Source organism: Eulemur rufifrons, chromosome 6 (genome assembly GCF_041146395.1).
Source record: "Eulemur rufifrons isolate Redbay chromosome 6, OSU_ERuf_1, whole genome shotgun sequence".
NCBI classification, from domain to species: domain Eukaryota; kingdom Metazoa; phylum Chordata; class Mammalia; order Primates; family Lemuridae; genus Eulemur; species Eulemur rufifrons.
In genome coordinates this window covers 50,690,410-50,718,279 of record NC_090988.1, presented here as the reverse complement: position 1 = coordinate 50,718,279, position 27,870 = coordinate 50,690,410, and the positions used below count along the sequence as shown (strand labels likewise).

The window sequence follows — 27,870 nt, the reverse complement described above, 5'->3', positions numbered from 1 at the left end:
TTGGTCTGTTAATTTTTTTAAATTGAAGCATAGAACTATTGAAAAAATATATACACATACCTTAAAGTTTTATTTTTGTTAAAACATAGTTGTATGATCTTTGATAATTATTTGATATAGGGCATGGCCTTTGAAAATGAAATGCTAATTTTAGTTCTACTTAGTGCTTCTTGAATTAAAAATGAAACATTTTTAAAACCCTAAGATGAAAATAGTTTATTTAAAATGGAAGCACTTGGGAAAAATTTGAGACATGAACACAGAATCTTTTTAGACTTTTACTATTTTCCCCAATCTTTTACAGATATCTCAACCACACCTAATTCAACAGCAATTTTTATTAGCAGCTCACTTTTACTGAGTCTATTTTAAGCATATTAAATAGTTCTTGGAGAAATAGCAGCTCTCTTTTTATAGTCATATTTCTAATAACTAAATACAATGGCATTAACAGGTTTGAGAACAAACATAACTAGGTGGCTCTCAGTAAGCATACAAATCAGCTATTTGGAACAGAAGTGCAAGGGAGTACTAGAGTAGCTAACCAGCTATAAGCATTAATATATCCTGAGTATCAGGTAATATATTTTATAGAAATAATGAAATATTATCTAGTAAATCACTTAGTTGAGGGAATTTAAGAGAACTTATATTATAGCTGTTTTATTCTGTTCCAAAATTTCATCAATTATAAAGCTTACTCAGAGTCAGCTATTAATAAATCTTGCCACAAGATTTTATAAGCTTTGTTTTTCTTAAAACTCAGTGCTTTGAAATGTCTTATTGTCTTCTCAGGTCACTTTGGCCACCCCCAAGAATTTCATGCTAATTGTTTTTTTTGTTTTAATTTCAGTGGTAGGAATGGGATCCTGGTGCTTCCACATGACTCTGAAATATGAAATGCAGGTTAGTAATGACAAAATTGACAAAATGCTTATTTCTCTTAATTCAGAGATACTTCAAATTTGAGAAAAGAGCTAAAGGATGGTTAAAATAGGATTTGTAATTCAGGTCAAAGGATCCCTACTTACTAAGTAAAGAAGCAAACGCGTAAGTTGTCTGTAAAGAAAATAAATGAAAGCAGTATATAGATTTTTGACCACCTCTGTTCAGGCATATATAATTTTAGAGCAGCATTAGAGAGTAGAGTCACATGGAAACATCTTAAAAAGATAATCAGTTCACCAAAACATATATTCTTATTCTTAGGTGCCTGCATTCTTTTATGTCTCTATAGCGTCCATTTGAATGGTCTGTTGCCTCAAGCTAGCAAGAATTTAGAGCTGCACAAGGATTTTTAGTTCTTATCCTTGCTCCAAGGAGGCCATTTATCTAGTCCTAAATCTTGTGACCTCTTGGTTCCCTATCACTAACCCTGAAACTTCTAGAATAGCACTGTCTAGTAGAAATAAAATGTGAGCTACATTTGTAATTCAAAATTTTCTGGTAGCCACATTGAAAAAAGTATAAAGAAATGGGTGAAATTAATTCAATAATTTATTTAACCTAGTGTATCTAAAGTATTACTTCAATATATAATCAGTATAAAAATATATTAATAAGATATTTTATATATTTTTATATATATACATATTTTTATACATACACACATATGTATATTCTCAAACTCTGTCCATGACAGCATCTGGGAGCAGGGGACTCCAAAGCCAAAGAGCACACCTACCATCTAGATCTTATTTTCTAAAAGTAATTCTCCTTTAAAACGAGCCAAGGTTGATTCCAAGGGCTGGGCAGAAAAAGAGGATAATATGAGCCTGGAACATCGTTTTATGCCAGGAAGAATGGAAATGCTCAAAGAATGACAGGGCTATGTCAAAAAGACACTGAGGCAGGTGCAATGGCTTACACCTGTAATCCCAGCACTTTGGGAGGCTGAAGCAGGAGTATCAGTTGAGGCCAGGGGTTTGAGACCACATAGTGAGACCTCATCTGTACAAAAAATCTTAAAAAGTTAGCTGGGTGTGGTGGCACATGCCTATAGTCCCAGCTACTCTGGAGGCTGAGACAGGGCGATCACTTGAGCCCAGGAGTTGGAGGGTGCAGTGAGCTATGATCGTGCTACTATACTCCAGCCTGGGCAACAGAATGAGATCCTGTCTCAAAAAAACAAATGAAAAATTAAAAAGGACACTGAAGCCAACTTGAAGGGTTTCCCACTGGCCAAATCTGGGACAATTTGAGCATCAAAATATATAGTAACTGATTATAGTAATTACCCAGTGAATAAAGTCAGAAATCATGAGTCCATACTAAGATAATAAATGATATAGTAAATGAAATAATACATGATTATAAATAAATGAATAAAGTAAGAGTTTGATGTTGAACCATTTATTTACATAGTTTCGAAGTACCTCTTTTGAAAATAATTACAAAGGAGAGAAAAAGACTACCTTTACAGTGGAGAAGCCTAGCAGATAGCAGCACCTTAGTCAAGCAACCAAATGAATGTCATCATAATGGGACAGATCAAAATTATTTACCATCTGATAGGATGCAGTAACAAGAACATAGCATCACTTCTCTGATATTCCTGTCAAAGATGCATAATCTGAATTTAATAACATGAAAATATCAGACAAAACCAAATTGAGGGACAATACACAAAACATCTGTCCTATAATCTTCAAAAGTATAGTAGTCATAAAATTCAAAGACTGAGGAACTATTCCGGATCGAAGGAGATAAAAAGATGTGACAACTAAATACAGTATAACTCTGGACTGGATTCTGTGTGAATGTGTGTGTGTATGTGTTGTGTATTTACATTTATGATATTAGGATGCTTTAAAAAACTTGAATGGGGTCTGAGGATTACATGTAGTAATATATCAATGTTAATTTCCTGATTTTGTTGGTAATATTCTGAATATTTAGGTGAATATTCTTTTTTAGGGACAATTTATATACCATAAAATTCACCTTTTTAAAGTGTATAAGTCAGTGGTTTTAAGCTAATTCACAAAATTGTGGAGCCATTACCACTATCTAATTTCAGAATATTTTCATCACCCCAATGAGAAACCCCATTCCCATTAGTAGTTACTCCCTGTTACTCCCCTCCCACTAACCCCTGACAACCACTAATCTATTCTCTGCCTATATGGATTTGCCTGTTCTGAATATTTCATATAAATGGAATCTTACTATGTGTGGCCTTTTGTGTCTGGCTTCTTTGACTTAGCATGTTTTCATAGTTCATCCATGTTACAGCATGAAATACTTCATTTTTTAGTGGAATAATACTCCATTATGTGGATATACCACATTTTGTTTATCCATTTATCAATTAGTGGACTTTTTGGGTTGTTTCCATTTTGGGGGCATAGTAACGCTGCTATGAACATTCATGTACAAGTTTTTGTGTTATTGGAAAATTTAAATTTTTCCCCAGAATATTCAATAATTTGAGTCTATTAAACAAACTGATAATAGATTAACAGGGAAAAAAGCATACAAATTTTATTAATAGGCATATGGGCATGGAAGTCACAAAAAAAAAAAATGAAAAACTCAAAGAAATGGCCAAATGGTTGATACTTTTATAGCATCTTAAGGTTATGGGAGGGAGAAAAGGGGAAAGAGGAAAGGCCTGGCTAGCAAAGGCATTCTTGGTATGTAGATGAAACCTCACAAGTAGCAGCTCTCAGGAAGAATAGATGGTAGCCTGTGGTAAATATTTCTGTCAAACCTTTAAAAGTCTCAGATTCTCAGTTAATCTTTCCTAGATCCAGATGGGAGGGGAGGGCTTTCAGAGAAAGCTTGTTTGCATCTGTTGTTTATTTTTATTTCCTTTACAGATGCAAAGCTCCCCCACAAAAGGTAGCTTTTTAGCTATTCTTGTATTTCTAGCCCTTCTGATTAGCCATCTTGAAATATATCAAAGAAATGTATTTTGGGGTGAGATATTTTCAGTACCTGCAGTGTAGATGCATGCTTTCAGTTTTCTTGAACATTTACTTAGGATTGGAATTGGTGGGTCACGTGGGAACTCTGTGTTTAACCTTTTGAGGAACTGCCAGACTGTTTTTCAAAGTGTCTACACAATTTATATTCCTACCAGCAATTTCTCCGTATCGTCAATACTTATTATTGTTCATTCTTTTGATTATAGCCATCCCAGTGGATGTGAAGTGGTTTTCCATTGTGGCTTTGATTTGTGTTTCCCTGATGACTGATAATGTTAGACATCTTATGTGCTTATTGGCCATTTATATATCTTCTTAGAAGAAATGTCTGTTCATATCCTGTGGCCATTTTCTAAGTTGTGTTAGCTGTGTTTATATTATTGGGTTGTATGAGTTCTTTATATATTAGATTCTTATCAGATATATGATTTGCAAATATTTTCTTCTGTGAGTTGTCTTTTCACTTTTTTTTTTATTTGAGACAGGGTCTCTGCCTGGGTTAGAGGTGTCATCACAGCTCACCACAACCTCAAAATCCTCCTGCCTCAGCACACCTGGCTAATTTTTTTTAATTTTTTGTAGAGACAAGGTCTCATTGTGTTACTCAGGCTGGTCTCAAACTCCTGGCCTCTAGTGATTCTCATACCTTGGCCTCCCAAAGTGCTAGGATTACAGGCATGAGCTACCATTATCTGACCTCTTTTTGCTTTCTTGATTGTATCTTTTGAAGCAAAAAAAGTTTTCAATTCTGCTCCAGTACATTTTATCTATTTTTTTCTTTGGTCGATTATGTTTTTGGTATCATAGCTAAGAAACCATTGCCTAATCCAACGTCATGAAGATTTTATACCTATGTTTCTTACAAGAGTTTTGTAGTTGAGCTCTTACATTTAGTTCTTTGGTCCATTTTGAGTTAATTTTTGTATGTGATGTTTGGTCAGGGTCTATCTACAGTCATTCTTTAGCATGTGAATGTAGAGTTGTATCAGAACCCTTTATTAAAAAGATTGCACTTCCCTTATTAAATGTATTGGTTACCCTTGTTGAAAATCAACTGATCATAAATGTGTGAGTTTATTTATCATCTCTCAATTCTATTACATTAACTTACATGTCCATCCTTATGCCATTACCACACAACCTTGATTACTGTAGATTTGTGGTTAAGTTTTGAATTGGAAAACGTGTTAGTTTTCCAATTCAAAACTTAGTTTTTTTTTTTTAAGGATTGTTTTAGCTGCCCTGGGTCCCTTGCATTTTCATATGAATTTTGGGATCAGCTTCTCAATTTCTGCAAAAAGGTAGCTAGAACTTTGAAAAGGATTGTGTTAATAACTTTGGGGAGTATTGACATCTTACTGTTATATCTGCCAATCCATGAATACAAGGTATCTTCCCATTTATTTAAGTCTTTAATTTCTTTCAATAATATTTTATAGTTTTAATGTGCAAGTCTTAACTACTTTTGTTAAATGTATTCCTAAGTATTTTATTCTTTTTGATGCTATTGTAAAGGGAATTGTTTTCTTAATTTCTTTTTTTTTTTTTTTTTTTTGTTGAGACAGAGTCTCACTTTGTTGCCCAGGCTAGAGTGAGTGCCGTGGCGTCAGCTTAGCTCACAGCAACCTCAGACTCCTCGGCTCAAGCGATCCTACTGCCTCAGCCTCCCGAGTAGCTGGGACTACAGGCATGCGCCACCATGCCCGGCTAATTTTTTCTATATAGATTTTTAGTTGTCCATATAATGTCTTTCTATTTTTAGTAGAGACGGGGTCTCACTCAGGCTGGTCTCGAACTCCTGACCTTGAGCGATCCACCCGCCTCGGCCTCCCAGAGTGCTAGGATTACAGGCGTGAGCCACCGCGCCCGGCCTGTTTTCTTAATTTCATCTTCAGATTTCTCATGTCTAATGTATAGAAATACCAATGGTTTTTCTATATTGATCTTGTATGTTTGTACTCTCGTATTCAACTCTGCTGAACTTGTTTTTTACCTCTAATAGGGATGTGTGTGTGTGTATTCTTCAGGGTTTTCTGTATATGAAATCATGTCATCTGCAAATAGAGATAGTTCGACTTCCTCCTTGACAATTGGATGCCTTTTCTTTCTTTTTGTTACCTAATTGCCCTGGCTAGAACTTCCAGTACCATGTTGAATAGAAGTAGAAAGAACAGACCTTGCCTTGTTCCTGATCTTAGGTAAAAAACTTTTCAGTCTTTCACCATTAATTTTAATGTTACTTGTGGGTTTTTTGTAGATGTCCTTGAGTAGATTGAAGAAATTCCCTTCTGCTCCTAGTTTATTGAGTGTTTTAATTATGGAAAGGTATTGAGAACGTTGGTACTTTGAGATGGGAGTCTGCCAACCTCCTCATTTCCTGGCAAATTAATAAACTTCTCTTTCCTTCTTTCCAAACCACTTGTCCTCATTCTTCTGATGTGGCCTCTGGGACAAGTGCTGAACTTTCAGTAACAGAATTTGGCATCCCTGGGTGGGCCCAAGGACACAGTGGAACGGCCCCTTAGGACTGCTGGAAGAGGCAGGGAGCAGCCCTGGGTAAAAGCTGTGGGTCTTCGCAGGTAGGAGCAACTTCTTCTCAAGGTAAGAGTGCAAGGGATGGCCCCAGTAGCTGCTGGAGCCTGTTTTAGCTCCAGGGAACTCTCATCTCTATCTCCCGAAAGTTGACACAGCTCCCTGCAGCCTGAACTGAGTTTAGGAGAAGGAAATGGATTTGGAAAGTGTCCGGGTGCCAGGCCATTTGTTGGGTAAGTTCCCAGGCATGCACATTAGACCCTGATTCCACCCATTTGGGGAGGGTTTTGAACCTTCCAGCCCGTGGTAGGGCATTTGTTGAAGTCAGAAGGAAAGGCCACCTTAAGGTGGGGTACAATCAGTGTGCTTTTTGGAGAAAAGAAGGACATTGGAAAGAACCCTACCCAAAGTTGCAAAGGGCTCCAGGTAACATGAAACCCTCAGGAAAGCAAATGGTCTCTTCAAGTCCAGGACTCAGATGACGAAGGAGGGGTCCCAGGGGCCCTCTGCCTCACTAGTAGCTCCAACCCAAATATCCCCATAGAAGCCCTAGGTGCAAATTGACAATGGGGATTCAATTGGTGCCTAGCTCCATGGGCGGAAGTGATCTGGAGGAGGGGGCACCCCTCCACACCTTTCTGCTGTGGCCCAGCCCCTGGCACCAGGTGCGCACGGCACTCTGCAAACCAGGTAGTGGTGAGGCAGCCGTCGGCAGGTGGCAACTGATAACTCTCCGCAGCGGGCCCAGGGGGCAGACCTAGACAAGCAGTGGGAGCACTAGAGCTGTTCCAAAATCAACAGAAACTCACTTCTGAGGGCACTGCTAAGCTCCTGACAGATGAATACCAGGGCCTGGTGAAACATGCAGGAGACTGCCTTTGCAGAACAGTTCGTTTTTAAAGTTCAGACCTCAACAAACCTGCACATTATTATAGCATTGGCAAGAAGAAAGCTAGCAAAAGTGAGTAAGGCTATCTAGGCTGATGGGACCCCAGGGCATACAGAAAGAATTTAATTTCCCACACCAATGAGTACAGATATGTGCAGGATCTACACACCACTGATGATATTGTACAAAAGCCTATGAATGATACTCAGTTGCATTTGAGTGGCAGGATCCTGAGACTGGGGTGGCCTCATATTGCTGCTGGAAGGTGTTAGGGACTTTAGAAGGGCTCTCCTGCCCTGCTTGATGAGAGCTTAGCAGGGGACTTGTGGAACCTACAATTGGACAAATTTGCAAACAACCGGTTACTTACCTAAGGTCCCTAGGTTCTGTCATGTCTGGATCCCACACTTTAGACTGATGACAAAGCCCTTATATGGGGCCCTTTAAGGGACAGATGTGAGCCCTTGATCTGGACCATGGACTGTCAGAATGCCTTTGGAAAAACTAAAACAAAGTCTTATGATTGTCCCCACTTTGGGGTTGCCTGACTCACAGAAAGAATTTAAATAATACAAAAAACAAACAATGAGCCTTGGAGTCTCAGTAGAGATGCTGGGAGATATGCCAGGCCAGTGGCATACTTCTCAAAGCCACTGAACAATGTGAGAGGATGGCCTCTTTGCTTCCAGACAGTAACAGCTACTCATGAGTTGTTATTAAAGACTGCATTTATTCTCAATCCTGCTACCCTTTTGCCAGCCAAAGAGAATGAGCCTTTGCAACATGCACATTTAGGGGTTCTGGGGGCTGCCTGGATCTTCAGTGATCATGGTGGTGGCACTGCCACCTGGGACTTCAGCCCAAAAAGTTGAGCTGATTGCCAGAGGAAATCAGGCCACTGGCAGAACAATTAAGGAGGTCACTGGAGGTGATCTGTTCCTTGGAGCCTTCATACCCTGTCTAGATTAAAATCCCCTCTAAAACTAAAGACTGGGGCTCTGACACTTGGGATGGCACAACTAAATGGAGACAGAATTCTCACAGACTTGTTCTCCTACCCAAAACTTTGGTTCGGCCTCTTATGAGGCACCAACATGAATACATACTTTGGGAGCATGATGCCATAGTGGATTTAGTGGGACCTCATTTGAGAGGACCCCATTTACAACTAGCTGTTTATGTTCTTGGGGCAGTCCAAGGACAGAAAGGCAACCCACTAAACAGGGAGCCCAATATGTGGGGGTCCACCTTTTCGATGATTGACAGTTTTACTCAGATGCCTAGATTTGTATCAGTAGATACATTTTCAGGCTGGGTGGAGGTTTGTCCTACCCAAACAGAACATCTGAGGTTCTGAGATGGGCTCCTACTGGGAGCGGCTGGCCTGAGACAGGGCCTTTGCCGATTTCCTGCACCCGTACACCGCCAACACAAAGCAGGAATAGGCCTTGGAGGACAGTGGGATAACAGGCACCAGCAGTCCAGGAGAGAATGACATGCTGGTGATGGATGCTATGGACAGACAGCTATAGCTCAGCAGCGAGAATAGTAGTAGGCACCCCATTGTCAACAGGACCCAAGAGCACACTCCACAGAGCCCTGGCCATTTTACAAGAGTGCTAATGGACCCTCCTTTGTAGTGGAGGTAACCCAGCAAAGCCCTACTCCTAAAATGGAAATTGCACACATCCTAGAATTGATACAGGAAACCCATCTAAAGTGGGATAAGGTATTGCCGCTTGCCTATCTCTGGATAAGGGTAGCCCTTTAGAAGCAGGCTTAAGTTAAGTCCTTAAGAAATAGTTTATGAGAGATTCTTCCTAGTACCCTGAGGTAAATATGGTAATATAACCATGAATAAAAGAAAATAGAGTAAAGCAATATGTAACATGAGTGGGTCAGGTACTCACCACTATACATAAGTTTGCCTCTTTCAAGTCCCTGCCCCATTTGAAAACACAGAAGTGGAAGGGACCCTATGAAGTGCCTCTAACAACTCATACCTCATTAAAATTGTCAGGAGTAAAAACCTTAGACCCATCATTCCAAAGTAAAGAGGTGTAGCTCCCAGTGAAGGGGCCAGCCTTTAGGCAATTTAAAGTATCTGAGTAAAAAGGAAAAATGAAAATGTTGATATTTTTGCGAATCTTTCTTTGGTTATTTCTTCTGTCTGTAGGATAGAGGGATAGCTCCTTAGTAAGGATTTCCCCAGGCTATGACCTTTTCTGTTGATCTGTCTTACTGCTGGGTGTGTTATCCTAAATCTCATTTGGTACAAATAGTTCTATACGTGGTTTCTGAATTTGTAGAAGCTGGTCTCTTGGATCACCTCCAGGGTACCACTGTGCACTCAGAGGTCCCATGTTTCTTTTCTAACCCAGCCCTGTATCGGACATGGTGTGCAAAGTGACAGTCCATTTCACCTTGTCAATCCTCATGGTTGTAGTTATTGCTTATGCCCTTTTTCACCTGATCATCTGTACCCTCCATCTAAAACGTCACCCCAGTTCAGCAGGAGGTAGCTTGATGACTGCATTGCCCCTCCTCACATAGATATTGAAGGGTAAAATTGACAGTGGGGAATATGTAACAGAGAAAATGGCCTGGAAAAGGGTAAAAATGTTTTCTGTCTCTTCAAAACCCCCTGACCCTTTTTGAGAACTAAAACCTATATCCCTGCCTCAGGCCAGTGAATGGGAGGGGCAGGGGAGTGTCCTTTGTTCTTTGTGCCACAGAAGATAGCTCAAGGGAATTGTCCAGGCGGAAGTCATGAAATTGTCTTAGCCAAAGATGGGACAAATCAGAACTTGTAAAACTCTGTACTTCTGAAGCAGGACGTTGGTACTTAGAGATGGCCAGCAAATTCATAAAGTTCTCTTTCCTACTCCACACCCCCCAAAAAATTATGGAAAGGTGTTGGAATTTTCAAATGTTTCTTTCTGTATCTCTTGATCATGTGGTTTTTCTCATTTACTCTGTTAATATGGTATGTTATATCAATTTATTTTCATATGTTGAACCAAGCTTGCATTCCTAGGATAAATCCCACTTGGTCAAGGCATACAATACAAGTGAAGGGAACGTGTACTAATGTACTTGGGGTTAATAGAACCTCTTGTCACTAACTTACTCAACTAATTCAGGGTGAAAAAGTTCTTTGTACTGTACTTCAAACTTATCTGTAAGTTGAAATTGTTTCAATATTTTTTTTAAATAGAAAAGAATGTGTACATTCTTTAAACCAGCAATTATGCTCCTAAGACCACATCCTAAGGAAGTAATCAGAGACAGAGAAAGATGTTTTTACAAGGGTGTTTATCACAGTATTTCACATGATGAAGATTTCTAAATGATCTCAATGTTTGACAAATAGGGAGATTGTGAAATATAGTATGATATATCTATGTGTTGAAATACACTGCAGCCAATTAAAAATATTTTGAATTGTTGAGATGGAGGAATGTTATAATGACAAATTATTATGTAATATGATCCCAATTTTATAAGCAATATAAAAACTACAGAAAGGAGGTGTATTTTGGCTCACATCTTTTCTGCCTTTTTTTTCTTCCCCACAAAGTTTGGAATCTATGGCCCAAAATCTCCCACCCACCCATACAAATATCCTTAAAGCCCTTGTCCCTTACTTTCTGAGCAAAAACCCAGATCAAATTATCTGCCTATTTTGTGCTTGAACTGGGTAACTAAATATTGCTGAAGAAACTAAAGAAAATTTCAAGTAACCACTCAATTCCACAAGAGAGTATCATTACATTTCCCTAACAGTTTCACCTTTCATTCAAAAAACAGTTTAGAATCATAGAATTTTAATATTAGAGGAGATTTTTGAAACTCAGTCCTATCCACAAATTTTATAAATGGAAAAATAAGCCTAGAGAGTGGAAGTGACTTGACTAGAAGTTTTGTAAAAAGCTAGAGACAAAAAAAAAAAAAAGCTAGAGACAAGATTAGGACCCAAATTCTGATACCACGTTTAGTATTCTTTTGTTTCCTTTACCGATGTTAGGACTTTGTCATGCATTGACAGTGGTAGAAGTTTAAATGGTTTAAGTTTTTAGGAGACATCTCCTAGATTTTATTTTCATTCATTCAACTCATTCTTTTTTTGCTTTCAGTAACTGATTTATACAGTTATTGGTAATCCTGGGGAAGGTGAAATTAAAGACAAATTCTTGGCTTTTTTCTTTGTGTTTTTCAGCTTTTTCCAAGTATTGTTTACTGAGCATATATTTGATATTAGGAAAAAATGCTAGTAAAAAGAACATATTTTTCTATTATTCATAAGTAAAAATAAATACATTTATCCTAGAAAATAAAACCAGAGACAAATGTTTGTTCACCTGTAACTTTGTTTATGATGCAAAACAAAAGAAGCTTAAATGTTAGGTAATATTAATAATATAAGCTAATTTGGACTTTATAATATAAATAATAGATGTTTTGGTTATAAGTGCTACCCTTCTTTTTCCTTTGCTCCCTATCTCAGTGAATGAAACCACTTTACTCTCAAAGCCCAAGCCAAAAACCTGCGATTCATCTTTGATTTCTCCTTTCTCACCTCTAAGACACTAAGATCTCTCTATTCATCTTCCATAATAACTCTGGAATCCATCTATCTCTAGCTATCTCCATTGTCACTATCTTAATCCATCATCTCCACCATCATCTCAAACTTGTATTCCCATAACTGCTTCCTAATTGGTATCCCTGCCTCTCCCATCCATTTGTCACACTGGAGGAGAACTTCTTTTCCTGCAAACAAAACTAATCGGTTTCATTATTTGAGCAATGTTGGTTAGGCCTTGCACATGTGTTAGGAATGAGATGTATACAATATAGTCCCCACTCTTCAGATAGATGTTATTTTTTAAACCTCTTTAATATTTTGTATAGTTCAGGCTCATAAATTTGAGCCACAACTTTTGTGATCTGGCCCCTGCCTACCTTTCCAGGCTCATCTCCAGACACATACCCACCTCACCCTAGAACGCTGCTCTCTTACCAGTCATAATTTGTTATTTATGGTTTCAAAATAAGAGTTTTATATTTGTATTACCCATATTTTAAAATCCTTGCCCTTTTAACATATACTCCGTTCAGTTTAGCCCCTTTAAACAAACAAACAAGCAGTCAACATCTAGAGTCCAGACCTTTCTTCCGAGCTACAAATTTGTACTTCTAGTTGCCTGATTGACATTTCCATGTGGCTATCTCACTGAACTGATTAGGCAAGAAACCTGTAGTTATCCTTTTCAATTTCTTCTTCACCTCTAAATCAAATTGATCGCAAATCCCTATTTATTTTACTTACTAAATATTTCTCAAACCTGTTTACTTATATCCATTCCCATTTCTGCTATCTTCATCTAAGCAGCAACTTCTTCGTCTGGAGACCTCCCACGTCTACTCTTTTCCTTTTCAGAGCACTCTCCATACATACCTGATCTGATACCATGTATTATCTATATTTTCTTTATTCTTAATTCTCTGGACCTTGGGGCTTTGCTGAATGGGAAGAAATTGCCTCTCTAGTGACTAGGCAATTCTGAGAGATAGCAAACAGCTCATCCTGGACTATGTCATTCATATTCAGACTAACTAATCCAGAACCCATACTTCCTCTGTCTGGCTCTTATACTCCAGGAGGCAATATTCCTTTGTCCTAATTACCCCAGGGCCATGTACTAGACAACTAGAGACAGTCCCTGTACCCCAGAGCCTGCTGAAATTATTCAAACTGGCCAATTCTAAACCTCCTTACCTTGCCTTACCATTCCTGTGGAAATCACAATACATGCTCTCACCCAGCCTTTCCCCTTACTCCTTCTGCCTGCTGATTGACCCTGGTACTTCACTGTGTGACCCTGTGTGTCATGGCATGGTATACTCCCTCCTCTTGGGAACTGCGAGTAATAAACTATCTTTTCGATGGCAATTGTCTCTTCATTTGTTGGCTACAGCATACCTGCATAATAATAAAACCTACATTTTAAAACACACCACTATCACCCAGTTTAAACCTTTTCAATGGCTTACCATTGCTTTTAAAATAAAATTAAGAATCCCTTTCAACCTAAAACATATTGCCTGATTTGTTTGTGCTTATCTCTTCGGCCTCAGTTTATATCTTTCCTCTCTCTCACTAATTAAGCTTCAAAGACATTGGAGATTTTTTCCAGTTTTTCAGATTCCCTTCCTACCACAGGACCTTTGCACATTGCTGTTTCTGATGCTTAAGTTTCTCATCTTCCCCTAGTCCTTCTTTAGTTTAATCACATCTGCATATTTTTCAGGTCTGTCTTTATACGTTACTTCTTCAGTGAAGGTTTCCATGAATCCTTAAGTTAGGACTCTTACTTTATGATTGTGGTACTCTGTACTTATCTTTTATGCCACTGATCATAATTATAATTAAATATTTGTGCAATTAACTCTTTAATGTCTTTCTCTGCTCTGAGATTGTAAAGCAACATGATAGCGAAGACTATTTTGTCTCCAGCACAGCATAGTGCCAGGTTTATAGTAAGTGCTTCATAAATATTTGTTAAATCAATAAATAAAGGAATGATAGCAATTATTTCAACTGCCTTTCGTAGACTGTATGAATAGGCCTATGAGGTAATACAGAGAAAGTAAATCTTTTTATGTCCTACACTCTAAATATATGGGTAGAAGGTCTGCAAAAATAGGCCCTTTAAATACCTCAGTAAATTGTGGAAATGTCAAATGGCTACAGTAATATGTTGCTAATACATGAAAACTGAAATAAAGACAAAAATGCAAAAGATGTTTAATGTAAAGTCAGTAGACCCTGGTTCAAATACTTTAAATAGGTTAACCTTCTGCAATTCATAAAACTTGTGGTAGATTTAGCTGCAGCATATCATGATTCTGTGTCAGTTTTTTCAAAAGCGCTTAAAGGTTATTCAAGTGAAAGGTTTTGGAGACAGCATAATATAGAGGTATGCTTCAGAGTCGGTTCGGAATCCTGCTCTGCTACTTACTACCTCTGTGATCTTGGACAAGTTACTTAAACTATGTAAACCTAGTGTTCTCATCTTGAAATAGGGATAATAATGACACCTACCTTAGAATTGTGAAAATTAAATGAGATAGTGACGTAAAGCACTTAACCTTAAGACCTAGCACAAATGTTGTTGTTTTCACTATTCTAATAATTTACTAGAGGCCGGGCACAGTGGCTCACGCCTGTAATCCTAGCACTCTGGGAGGCCAAGACGGGCAGATTGTTTGAGCTCAGGAGTTCGAGACCAGCCTGAGCAAGAGCGAGACCCCATCTTTACTAAAAATAGAAAGAAATGATCTGGACAACGAAAAATATATATAGAAAAAAATTAACCGGGCATGGTGGTGCATGCCTGTAGTCCCAGCTACTCGGGAGGCTGAGGCGGAAGGATTGCTTAAAAGCCCAGGAGTTTGAGGTTGCTGTGAGCTAGGCTGATGCCACGGCACTCTAGCCCGGCAACAGAGCGAGACTTTGTCTCAAAAAAAAAAAATAAATAAAAAAAATAATAATAATTTACTAGAATACATCATTCACTTTGCATAAGCACTCTGTCAACTTCCTGGAATGCCTTTCTCCACCACTGCAGTTCATTCCTGACATCACCTTCTCTGGCTTCTGTGTGCCTTTTGTTGGAATCCTAACTTTATGTTTAATCATGTTTTTCATTCCCTTAACCTCATTAGATTGTGAACTCCTTGAGGGCAGTGACTCTGTCTTGTATCCTCAGCTCCTAACACATTGCTTGGCACATGGTAGACATTTTATAAAGAATTACTTAAATGTGTGTCTAGTGATAAACTCTATAGGATTGGTTTGAGGATTAGAAATAACCTATCTACAACACCTAGCTTAGTGTCTACCTTGCAGTTTAATACATAATAGCTGTAATTATTGTTACCGTTATCAGTGTTAATAATAATAAATTTATTTTTTAGAGACATAGGTTCATTGCATTAATGAAATTATTTCCGTGGCCACTAATACCTCTTTTTTATGTATATTAGTGGACATTTTATCCATTTAAGGTGCTATAGGAAGGAGGAAATGCAAAAGAATACTGATGGGACCCACAGACCTGTAAATGGGGGCCATCGTTCTTTCCTGGAGGTATGATGTCATAGTTTGTGATACTGAATGATATGAGCAGCACAATGACAAGGCTGTCCTCCAGGAATAGCAAGTCAGCGCTTCCAGGTGTGTGCATTAGGACAGATGGATGGATAACCATGTTTGTTCAAAAACAATAAAAACACTCACAGTAATTAGATTATAAATATAAAAGAATTAGCAAAATAAATTAAGAATTGAGAATCTTAATAATTCTGATGTTTTATTTTGACTTAAATAATAATTGCAGCTCTATGATATTCAAGCCTGTTATCTTTGTTTCTTACAGCTACTGGATGAACTCCCAATGATTTACAGCTGTTGCATATTTGTGTACTGCATGTAAGTACTTATGTTTAAGACTCAGTTGTTTGATATATTTTTAAATTCTTACTGCTTCATAATGAATTAATATCATTAACTCAGTTATATTACTAGGAGATTGTAATAATGTAGAAGATTATAAATTTTATGGTATCTTTGTAGAGTATAATTTCTGGAAAGTAATAATAGTATTCTTTATTGACTTTTGTGATCTCATAACCCTGTATCCAGTTTAGTTAGAATCTTATTTATTTATTTATTTATTTTTTCAATTTCAGAATATTAAGAGGGTACAAATGACTTAAGTTGCATAATTTGCCTTTCCTTGAGTGAAGAATATGTACAAATTTAGATGAAGATTTTCTATATTATGCCATAAAAGTTTTTAAGTAAAGTTTCTCTGCACTATTATATAAATCATTCCTGACCAGAAGCTTATCAGAAAAGTGAAGTGCACGTCTAGCAGTTATATAGTGATTATGTCATTTTAATCTCCTCTTTGCTTTGAAGTTATCTTTTATAATAAATACATATTTGTTTCCTTTAAATTCTTCTTATTCTAAATTAGAATAAATGCTGCCAAGAATATCCTTATTTTGATTGGTTATTTACAAACACGGAAGAAAATAATGAAACAATTTACAAACCATTACCAGTCCAAAGTTCCCTTTCTGGTCATATTCTGTTTGTTTCATTATCAAGTTAAGTTTTATTTCCTGAGTATCAGGGGAAAACAATCAATCTTGAAAGATAAAAGCAATTATGATAATAACATTAATATATGCTAATATTTATCGACTTTGTATTGTACTAGGCAGTTGTACTACACCATGTCTAATTCTCAACAGTTACGCAGGATAAGTGGATATTGTCCCAATTTTATAGATAAGGAAGTATAAAGTACAGAGAGATTTAGTAACTTATCTAAGGATATAAACAGAGCTTGATTTAAAAGCATGTCAGCCATGTCATTGCCTAGGTAAACAATCTCTATGGGACAGTAAAATATCCTTGGAAATATGTCATGATGTAGAAAATTACAATGGTCAGAATCCTTCTAAAGTAGAGGTTGGAAGAACACTTTGATAGGCTGCCTTGGTATGTGATGGAAGTATAGAAGTGGGACCTTTCCTGATCGAATAACAACAGGTCATCATTAAATGTGCTTTCTAAGGAGGGTGGATGAGCTTACCTATAGGTTTTTTATTTTGTTGAGTTAGGGTATGCAAGTTTGGGCTCTAGCTAAATTGCTGGGAACATTAGAGGAAAGCCTCCTTCACCTATCACCCTGCAGCATTCAGCGTTTCTAAATTTTAAACAAATATGTAAAGAATATGTGTTTGGGGAAGTAAAAAATTACTAAGACTGTGTAAGGACCCATATATCTGAGTCAGGCCCTAGTAACAAGGCTTTTAAGCCATAGAGCCACAATTTGACCCAGTTCATATCTGACTTCTATATCATGATACCTCTCCCAAAAGTGAATAGCACACACTAAAGTAATTGAAAGGTTTTTTTTCTTTCATTTTTAATGAGCTGTACCAATACCACTGTTGACTCTTACCTTTACGAAGACTGATTTTTATCCAGAAACACTAAAAGGAAGAATGCTCATTTAGCTGCTAAGATTTGTATGGCATCAAGCCCTATTTTTAAGTTAGGTAAGAAGATGTACAACAGGGATCGGCAAACTTTTTCTATTAATATAAAGGGACAATGGTAAATTAGACCTTGTGGGCCCAAGGTCTCTGTTGCAACTCTTCAGCTTTGCTCTTGTAGCTTGAAAGTAGCCATAGAGAATATGTAAACAAAGGGGCATGACTGTGTTCCAGTAAATTTTTATTTTAAAAAACAGGCTCAGACTAAGAAATTGGCCCTTAAGCCATAGTTTGCCATTCCTGATCTAAAAAAATAGTTTCAAATGAGCTTCTTTTAAAACATATTTTTAAACTATTCTGATACTTGTATATTTTAGAAGAAGATATGTATTCTTGAGCTAGCAATGTTGATCATATTGATGATCATAATAATGATCATATTGAAAAGAATCAGATAATCATCAAATAATGGATTAATGCTAAGGAATAGCAGATATTTCTTAAAAGTGAAGGATATTGTAGTTCAGTTCCCAGCTTTGACACTTACCAACTGCATGGGCTTCAGTAATTCCCTTAATCTTTCTTTCTTCGTTTGTAAAAAATAGAGGGTAGAGTACTTATTTCCTGTGAAGATTACATGGTTTATTTGTTTATAAAACAAACTTATTTTATGCTATTCATGTAACAGGCACTGTGATATGGGCTGGGAATTGGAAAATTTAAGCAACAAGTAGTCTTTTACCTCAAGCAATTTGTAGCCTAGTAAAGGAAATAGAACCAGAAACAGGCAGCCTCCATGTGATGTGATTAATACTACACCTGAGACATATACAAAGTTCAATGGAGTAGAAAAGGGTAGATCTTGCCATTATATGAAAACGGAGCATAGTATCCTGTCATTATGAATAAAACATAAGTTTCATCATTGCTGCCACCTCAGAGTATTAAAAAGGGGTATAAAAAAAAGAGTATAAAAAGTCTTTTTCCTTAAAGACTATGTCCCGGCATTCTAATCTCTTCTCAGCAATCTTCTGCGACACCTGTTTATGCTCATATTCTCCTGTTCAGAAAAAAACCTGCTATAGTACACTTTAAGTGACACTTACTTAGAAGGAACTGAAAAGGCTGAAATAATTTTAATCCACTTTATTGAAGTATAATTTACTTGTAATAAAATGCACCCAATGTAAATGTACAGTGTGATGAGTTTTGACAAATGTACATTCCATGTACCCATTTCCCTTATATCAAGAAATAGAACATTTCCATTACTTTAGAACAGTCTTTTTGCCCTATTACAGTTAATCCCAATCCCTACCCTTGGCTCCAAGCCCCCACTGATCTGCTTTCTATAATTATAGATTAATTTTCTCTGTTCTTAAATTTTATATAAAAGGAGTTATACAATATGTATTCTTTTGTATCTGGCTTCTTTTGTTCAGTATAGTATTTTTGAGATTCACCTATGTTGTTATTTATATCAGTAGTTCATTCTTTTTTTCATTGCAAGCAGTATTGCCTTATATGGATATTCCATTCACCAATGTTTGACATTAAGGTTGTTGCCAATTTGGGGCTATTAGGAATAAGGCAACTGACTATATACATTTGTTTACAAGTCTCTATTTGAATATATGTTTTCATTTCTCTTGGGTAAATACCTAGAATTGGAATTTCTGGGTCTCATGGTAAGTATATGTTTTACTTCATAGGAAATTGCCAAACTCTTTTCCAATTTCGTTGTACCTTATTACAGTTCTACTAGCAATATATGAGAGTCCATTTGCTACATATCCTTGCTAATGCTTGGTATTATCAGTCTTTTTGATTTTAGTCATCTAGTGAGTATGAAGTACTGTCTCTGAGGTGTTTTAATTTGCATTTCCTTCATGGTTAATGATAATGTGCATCTTTGCATGTGTTAATTGGCCATTTGTATATCTTATGTTATAAAACATCTGTTAAAATCTTTTGTCCATTTTTATAAAATGGATTTTCTTTTTATTGAGTTGTAAAAATTCTGTATGTATTTTGGGTTCAAGTCCTGTCAGATATTTGTATTTAAATATTTTTCTCAGTCTGTGAATTGTCTTTTCATTTTCTTAACAGTGCCTTTTGAAGAACAGAAGTTTTAAATTTTTATGAAATCCAATTTATTTAAAAAAATTTATGACTAGTGTTTTTTGTGTCCTAAGAGATCTTTGCCTTTCCCAGGGTCAAAAAGATTTTCTGTTATTTTTTTTTTCTAGAAGTTTTATAACTTTAGGTTTTGCATCTAGGTCTATAAACCATTTTGAGTTAATTTTGTATATGGTTTAAGGTAAAGTCAAGGATCATATTTTCCCCTACTAGTATCTGGTTATTCCAGAACCCTCTTTCAAAAAGACTATTCTTTCTGTATTAAATTATCTTGATTTTTTTTTTTCTCCATTCTGTTATATTGATCACTATGTGTATCTTCATGTCAATACCCATATGTCTAGTTATTGTAGCTTTATTGTAAATCTTGAAATCAGTTAGAGTAAGTCCTCTAATTTTATTCTTTTTCAATATAGCTTTAGGAATTCTAGGTCCTTTGCATTTTCCCATAAATTTTAGAGTCAGCTTGGCAATTTACCAAAAAAGCCTGCTGGAAGATTCATTGTTATTTCATTAATTCTATAGATCAACTGGGGACAGTTGATATCTTAACATTAAGTATTCCAAACCATGAATGTGGTATATTTCTCCATTTATTTAGGTTTTCTTTAATTTCTTTCAGTGATGTTTTGTGATTTTCAGTACATAAATCTTTGTTGAATTTAACCCTGTTTTTTTTCATGATTTGGGGTGCTATTTTAAATGGTATTGCTTTTCAAAAACTTTATTTTCCGATTGTTCATTGCTAGCATTTAGAAATACAAGTGATTTTGGTATATGACCTTCTATCCCATGACCTTGCTAACTTCACTTACTAGTTTTTCTCTTGATTCCTTAAGATATTCTTTGAACATATCAAGTATGCAAAGCAGTCTAGACCTCTAACCATTTTTAAACCTGCCTTGCTTTCTATGTGCTTGCTCATTTGTGAAACATGTACTTGAAAACCTCCTTTGTTTTAGGCATAATACTAGACTTTGTAGATACAAAGAGTCAAAGAACTCTTTGTCTAAGGAAGGAGACAGATAAGAAAGTGACTGTATGTGATAAAGTGAGATAACCATGGTGATAAATACAAGCCAGGCCTCCTAAAGACTTTTGGTTTCTTAACAGATAGCCTGCTTTGAGGACATTTGAAATGATAAACAGAAATTTCTAAACTACTGACAGAATGAAAAGAGTAACTATAATTTACAAATATCTCACCTAACTTTTCTATCACCTTTCAAGCTATAAATTCATAGCATTTAAAGGTCAACATTTTTATCATCTTCCAAGTCATAAAGTCAGAATTTAAAGGCAAAAGAGATCTTAGAGAGCATCTGTTCCAACCACCTTTCTTTATAGATAAGGAAGTAAAAGTTGGGTCCAATTCCCACAACCAGTTAGTAAACTTAAGTGAACACTCTTGCTGTCTATATGCTAAGACATAGTCCTCAAAGGTTGGATACTTACTGATAGCTAATTATTTGTTCATATTTCCTTATTTACTGAACATCTCCTGTGTGTCAGGCACTATCCTTTTGCTAGGTATATGAAAAAAAATAAGATTTTATTCCTGTACACAAGGAATTCACAGGCTAGTTGGGGAGACAGATAAGAGAAGAAATAATTAGAGTGATATTTTCTATAATAGTGTTCCTTAGTTAGGGATCATTAGTTGCAAGATACAGAAACCTAGTCAAGCTAGCTTGAGTTAAGAGAGATTTATTTATTGTAAGGACATGAAAAAATTATATGGAACACAATAGCAGAAAGGACAGCCTCACTTCACTGGAACTAGAAGGGCAGCTTCTTCCCTCCCTCTTTTCTGCATTCCTTCCTCTCCACATGGCTTCAAATGTTTGTATCTCCTTTATTTTTCTCTCTTTGCAGATTCTTCTCTTGCTCATTTATTCGCTTGTTCATTCAATTTGGCTGCCCCCAAATATCAGCCTTAGACCTCCAGTCCATGACTTTATACTTTGATTCTCTATATTTAATTGATTTGGTCTCTGGCTCCCAAACTTCAGACTTTCAGGAGAAAGCCTTTCATTGTCCCAGCTTAAGTCAGGTGTCTACTGCTTCTTGGAGGCTACAGGCAGTGCAGGTTTTCCTAGATAATAATGTGGGTGGAAAGAAATGATAGGTATCACTAGATTACAGAGACATATGGGCAAGTGGCAAAGCAGCATTCTATTTGTTCCTAGTTATATATTCTAAAAAAAGTTTCTTTCTCTCTCTTTTTTTTTAAAGGTTTGAATGTTTCAAGATCAAGAACTCAGTAAACTACCATCTGCTTTTTACCTTAGTTCTATTCAGTTTAATAGTAACCACAGTAAGTCATATTTTGTTCTAACAGATTAAGCATGTGAATTAGCCATTTATAGAGTTTGGCATATTTTACTTCCAGTATTTGCTTCATGCTGTCAAACTGAAATGTTTCTATACAAAACTAGGCTATCTCACTGACAGATACTGCTTCTTTGTTTCCTGTTCAAGTGTTATTACTCACTGTAATTAAAATCACTTTTTAAAATCTGGGGTTTTTTTTTAAAGTGAAAAAGTCAAAAAGCAAATATTCAGTAGCAATGGAACAAAATTAACTTATCTCATCGATGGATATATTATGTCCTGTTTGTTAAAAATGAAATTGGCTCTGCTTCATTGGGCCTAGTGTGACTATTTTAATGGTTAACCTTTTCCAAATAAGTTAAGGTAGCTAGTCACTTCTGATCCTATGCTAGTGCTTTTTTTCCTCAAGTGAATTGCATTTTGTATTAAGAAAATATTTATTTCAACAAATATTTATTGAAAATCTACCACATCAGGCACCAGAAATACAAAGATGACTAAGAGGCAGTTGCTATCTTTGAGGAGCTCATTCTATTAGGGAAGTCAGACATGCAAACAAAGAATTGCATCAAAAGATAGTTATTGCACTAACAGAGGTAAAAACTAGTTATATGGTGATGAGACAAAGGAGAGTCATCAAGTCTGCAAGAGTGGGCCTAGGAAAGTTTCAGAGAGGCATTTGAGCTAGATTTTAACTGATAATTAGGAGTTCATGAGGCCCCTGGGCAAGGGTGTGGTGAAGCATTTCTGAATACACTATTAATGTTCATAGATGTAGAACCTTGGAACAGCAATAATGAACTACCATTTTTAATTACTTACTATGTGCCAGATATTATACTGAGTACTTTACTTTTATTGTCTCATTAAATCATCACCACTGGTAGAATTGGGAGAGATTTAGTAAGGATAGATAAGTTCCACTTGAAATGTGTTGAGATTGAGGTATCTGGCATTAAAGACATCTGAGGCTTAACAGGTAGGCTGAGCTAAATATGTAGAGTTGAGAGTTGTCAGCGTGTAGGTAGTACTAGAAATGTGTGAATAGATGAACTGGCACAGAAATAGCATAGACCATGAAAGCTACAACCCTATGGAATGCTGACATTTGAGGGCCAGATAGAAGAAATGGAGCCAGCAAAGGACACTGAGAAAAAGTAATCAGAGATGTAGGAAAGCTAGGAGAACCCGATGTCACAGAATACAAAGATATCTAAAAGTGAAAAGTAAATAACAGTATTAGCTGTCTCTGAAAGGACGAATAAAATGAAGATTGAGAGCTAACTAATAGAAATGTCCAATTAGAAGAACCAAGTAACCTTAATGATGATACTTTCAGGAGTAAATTGATGGAGGCAGAAGCTAGATTTCAGTTAGTTGAGATGTTGAATAGGAAGTTGAAAGAGCACATATACACTATTTTCTTAGGTTTCTACATTCCTTTGCCTGAACTACATATTGGTTAATCCTGAAAGAATCCTAGAACTTCAAAGGTGAAATGAAGTCTTGTTACTATATAAAAGAAGAGGATAAAGTCCAGAGAGTGACTTGCCTGGCCAGCCAAGTTTATATAGGGAATTGATGGCAGGGTCAAGACTAGACAGACCCCTTTGTAAGTTAAGAGATGATACCAAAAACAGGCTTTGGAGTCAGTCAAATCTGAGTTTGGATCCAACACTGTTATCTAGTAACTGTGAGACTTTCAGCAAGTTACTTAATCTCCCTCAGCCTTAGTTTTCCTTATCTGTAAAATGAAGGTTATAATAGTATACATTTTATATTAGTTGTGAAAATTAATACCTGCTACATAGTAAGGACTCCATAATTCTTTGCCTTAAAAAAATATCTTTAAGAGGCATGTCCTTTTATTAATAACAATGGGAATCTGATAGCATTAACTATATAAAGGGAAATTAGTTTTTTGAAATAAGGAATTTCAGAGATTAAAAGCATTCTCCCTTGCTGGGTTTAGAATTACAAATATATAATGTCTCATGCACCTTATACTCTTAAAGCTTGATTGGTGTTTCAAGGAAATAATCTGGTCTTTTTTGTAGTGAGGGTAAAAGCTTTCTCTGAAAATAAGAAATTTTATAGCCAAATTATAAAATCATGTATTTTATGAGATCACTACATTAAGTGAGCATATAAAAATATCTAAGCCCAGTCCTTGCTATCAGAGAGATTATAGTCTCATAGGCAGAGAAACAAACTAATAAATGCCTTAAAGTTTGTACATGGACAGTGGTGGTAGAAAGGAGAGTGAATGGTTATTTCTGCTACATCACAGATCAAGGATCAAAAAAGACTTCAAGAAGGAGGTATAGTTTGAATTGAATCTTAAATGATGAGCAATGAATAGGGTAGGATTTCTGAACAAAGTAAAGAGAAGCATGTTTAAAGAGGCAGAAGCATGAAACTAGCACATTTGAGGAAGCACAGTACTTTCTGAAGCTTTAGATGAGAAGGAGACAAGAAGACAGCAGTGAGGCCAAACAGAAAGGTAGGAGTCATGGAAGGCTTTGAATGTCAGGCTAGGAAATGCAAACTTTTTGCTTAATGACTTAGGATATATAAAAAAAAAGGAAATTTGAACTTTGTCTTGTATGTGATGAGAGTTACTGAAGGGTTATGATTTGAATTTTGATTCTCCTGTACCATGTCATTTAAAAATATGCTCCTATAGGGCAATACATACATGTTAAGTCCTAAAATGGCACTGAACTTAATCATCCACATGACACTGGGAGCCTAAAAGTAGGGTTGCTGTAACTAGCAATGCATCTAGGAGAGTGAGAGATTTTTGGAAGCAGAAGAGTGCGAGACACCTGTTTTAAATGTCTTCACTTACTGAGCAGCTACTAGTTTTAAATGTCTTCACTTACTGAGCAGCTACCAGGTGCTAGACACTTTCTGGTATTCCTCAGCATCATTATTCTTCATTATCCAGATAAGGAAAATAAGTATTTTGATTAAATGATTTGCTTAAGGTGTGTGGCAAATAAGGGGCAGAGTTTGAAATTTAACTCCTGTCTCTAACGTTAGAGTCCCGTGTTCTCTTTACTGTAGAACAGATCTGCTACAGGGATTGTCCATGTAACCTCCTCACTCCTCATGAGTATCCATACCTTTATCCCTCCTTAATGCTGATGCAGAGGCCAAGAGGTCAGAGTAGTCCACAATAGATTTGAAACATTTTATTTACCATGGCAGGACTATCACTGGGGTAGATCCCCCTGTAGGTACTAGCTCTTCTGTGACATGCTACCTGATCTGATTGGTTTTACATGGCTGGAGTCAAGTTTAAGCAGGATGGGGAAGCAAAAGAGGTTTGGGATTTGCAGAGTAGTGGGAATAGGATTTTTCCCTCTCCATGATGTACTTCATGTGTTCCTTCTAATATTTTGCAGGTTTACCTTAAGGTAAAAGAGCCTGTATTCCATCAGGTAACTTTTTTAGATTATCAACATTTGATTGTTTAACAATATATGCCTGCTTTGTGTTTTCCTTTTCTAGGAAATTATATGCAGATACAACTTTTGAAAATGCAGTGGTAGATGTCCTAGGAAAGTTCAGTGTTCAAAACAGAGGTTGCAAACTCAAATGCCTTTAGGAGCCAGGTGTGGGTAACAGGAATCTATCTGGGACAGCCAATGCCCAGGTCCAGCTGGCTGTTGGTATTCAGTAACGCAGGTGTCACATCACATTGCTCTTACAAGCAGAAGGAACCAGGAAGACAGACTGGAAATTCCTTGAATATTCTCCCCCTAATATATTTTAATAAGTTGTTTAACATGGGAGGTTATTTACATTGAAGGAAGCAAACACAGGAAACTTTGTTGTAGGAAATGGTAAATTAAGTGCTTCCCATTATAAAACCAGAGTGAAATAAAGTAGCAGACCTTAAGTAAAGAGAGCTATTATTTCTTGACTACTACCTTGTGCCTGGTACTATGCTCATTCCTACACAGACTTCTCATCTTGCCAACAGTTCTACTAGTGATTATTATCCATATTTTAAGGTAATTGAATACTCTGGTTTCTCTTGAGATTGTATATGTCTTTCGCCTTTTGAGGTAATCGAGCTTAGAGATATTAAAGTAATTTGCTTCACGGTGACACGGATATTAAGGGGCAGAGCCAGGATTGTAATCTAGGTTTGTCTGATTCCTAGTTACCATCCTTTTAACAAAGTAGCAAACAAACAAAAGTAAGTAAATAAATAAATAAGCACACTTTTCAGGGATTTCGTAGGGGTAGATAAGTGTCAGAGGCTCTGTAGTTTTAAAATATTTTGTGCTTAGATAAAAAGTAAACAATCAAATGCTGTCACTTTTTAAACTCAAGCTATACAAAAGTCATCTAACTGAAATCTGTTTTTTGAAGTAAATTCCACAACTGCATTATTGTGCCTTGATTTTCTTCAGGCCAGCTGAAAGTAGATGCCACAGGAAAGGACATCCTCCTTTTCTTGTTTATTGTAACTTGAAATGATGTCATTATATAATTTCCCTTTTATTTTGAAAGAATTATTAACAGTATAAAAAACAAAGTTAATTTATGTGAAGAATATTTCAGTTTTTATAAATTTCTTGCTTTTTCTAAGGAAAAAAATCATAACTACAAAATAATACAACATTTGGAAGTTTTAGGTTAATTTTTATAAGTTTGTGACCATCAATTTTTCATTTTGTATTTAGGACCTATTTGACACTATGTTTATGTAATAGAAATAACTATTAATGTAACTTCCTCTGCTGTAATATCCATGTGTTTTTCCAGTAATATTATTTTCTTCTCCATGTATAGCAATAATATTTACTGATAAGAAGGGAAGCAGGGTGAAAGCTAGGTCTGCCCATGCCCATTGTGGCTTATGTCCTAGGCCTAGAGATTAAAAATCAGGATAGAGTAATGAAGAAATGGGGGATGCTAGGGTGAAGCAGATAATAATCTAAAGGTAAAAGACTTTCATGCATTGAACCAGATACCCACTGTATGCCTTCTCAGTACCAAATTCTGAACTGGAAGTTGGAGATAGAGAGTAGAGCAGAGTCTTTAAAATCTAAAGTCAAGTAGACATGGATTCAAATCTAGTCTCCTCCACGTACTAGCTGTACACCCTGGACAAGATACTTAAGCTCTCAGAAATTTGGTTTCTTCACTGTTCAACAAACACTTTTTAAGTGCCTTCAATGTGCCAGGCACCCTACTAGATACAAGAGTTACAATAATGAATAAAATAGCAAGGTCTCTCCCTTCAAGGAGCTTATTGTTATCCCTTAGCTCTAAAACTGGTATAATAACTTCCTAAGGTTGTCTGAGGATTGAATAAAATAATACATATAAAACCTTTGTCACATAATAAACACTCAGTAAATGTTAACTAGTATTAATATACCAAGGCAACTAAGATGTGACTGTTAGTCTCGAGGTCACTGTCTAATCAGGAATATAGACTTGTAAAAAATAATTACAGCATATAATTCTTACAATAAATATGTAAAAATAGTGCTAATACAGACAAAGGCATGCTTGGTCTGCTTAGATGACTCAGAGGAAAGGCTTCAGGAGAGTCTTGAAGGATCAACAATATGTCGCAAAGTAGACAAGTTGAGGAAGGATATTCCATCCAGAGAGAAGCATATGTTAAGTTACATAAGTGTGGACTGGTAGCTACTGCACATGACACAGGAGTACAAGTTCTCCCAGAGGTTTATGGTAGCATGCTGAGGTATTTACAAAACCACTGACTGCATAGGAAAATGGCCTGTCTTCCTAGAACATTTATTTTAAGCATATTGTTGGGATTAAACTTCTTTTATTAAAACAAATGTAGATACATTATAGAATACAGTGACCACATGAATTTTTAGGATGAAATAGGAAACCTCAAAGAAATTTGTGTTTTCAGTCGTGCCTCTCCTATCTCTGTCCATCAGGAATAAATCATCCTTCCTCTGACACTGG

The 27,870-nt window shown here is 36.3% G+C and overlaps 1 protein-coding gene across 2 annotated transcripts in view; it reads left to right on the top strand.

Annotated features, from left to right (window-relative positions):
• ACER3 (alkaline ceramidase 3) overlaps positions 1–27,870 on the top strand; it is a 129,727-nt gene that overhangs the window by 69,103 nt on the left and 32,754 nt on the right. For both annotated transcript variants that reach the window (XM_069469223.1, XM_069469222.1), the window contains 4 exons: positions 854–906; positions 15,795–15,847; positions 21,802–21,883; positions 25,311–25,346. In XM_069469223.1, the coding sequence (XP_069325324.1) occupies positions 854–906; positions 15,795–15,847; positions 21,802–21,883; positions 25,311–25,346 (224 nt within the window). The remainder of the gene's footprint in view (positions 1–853; positions 907–15,794; positions 15,848–21,801; positions 21,884–25,310; positions 25,347–27,870) is intronic.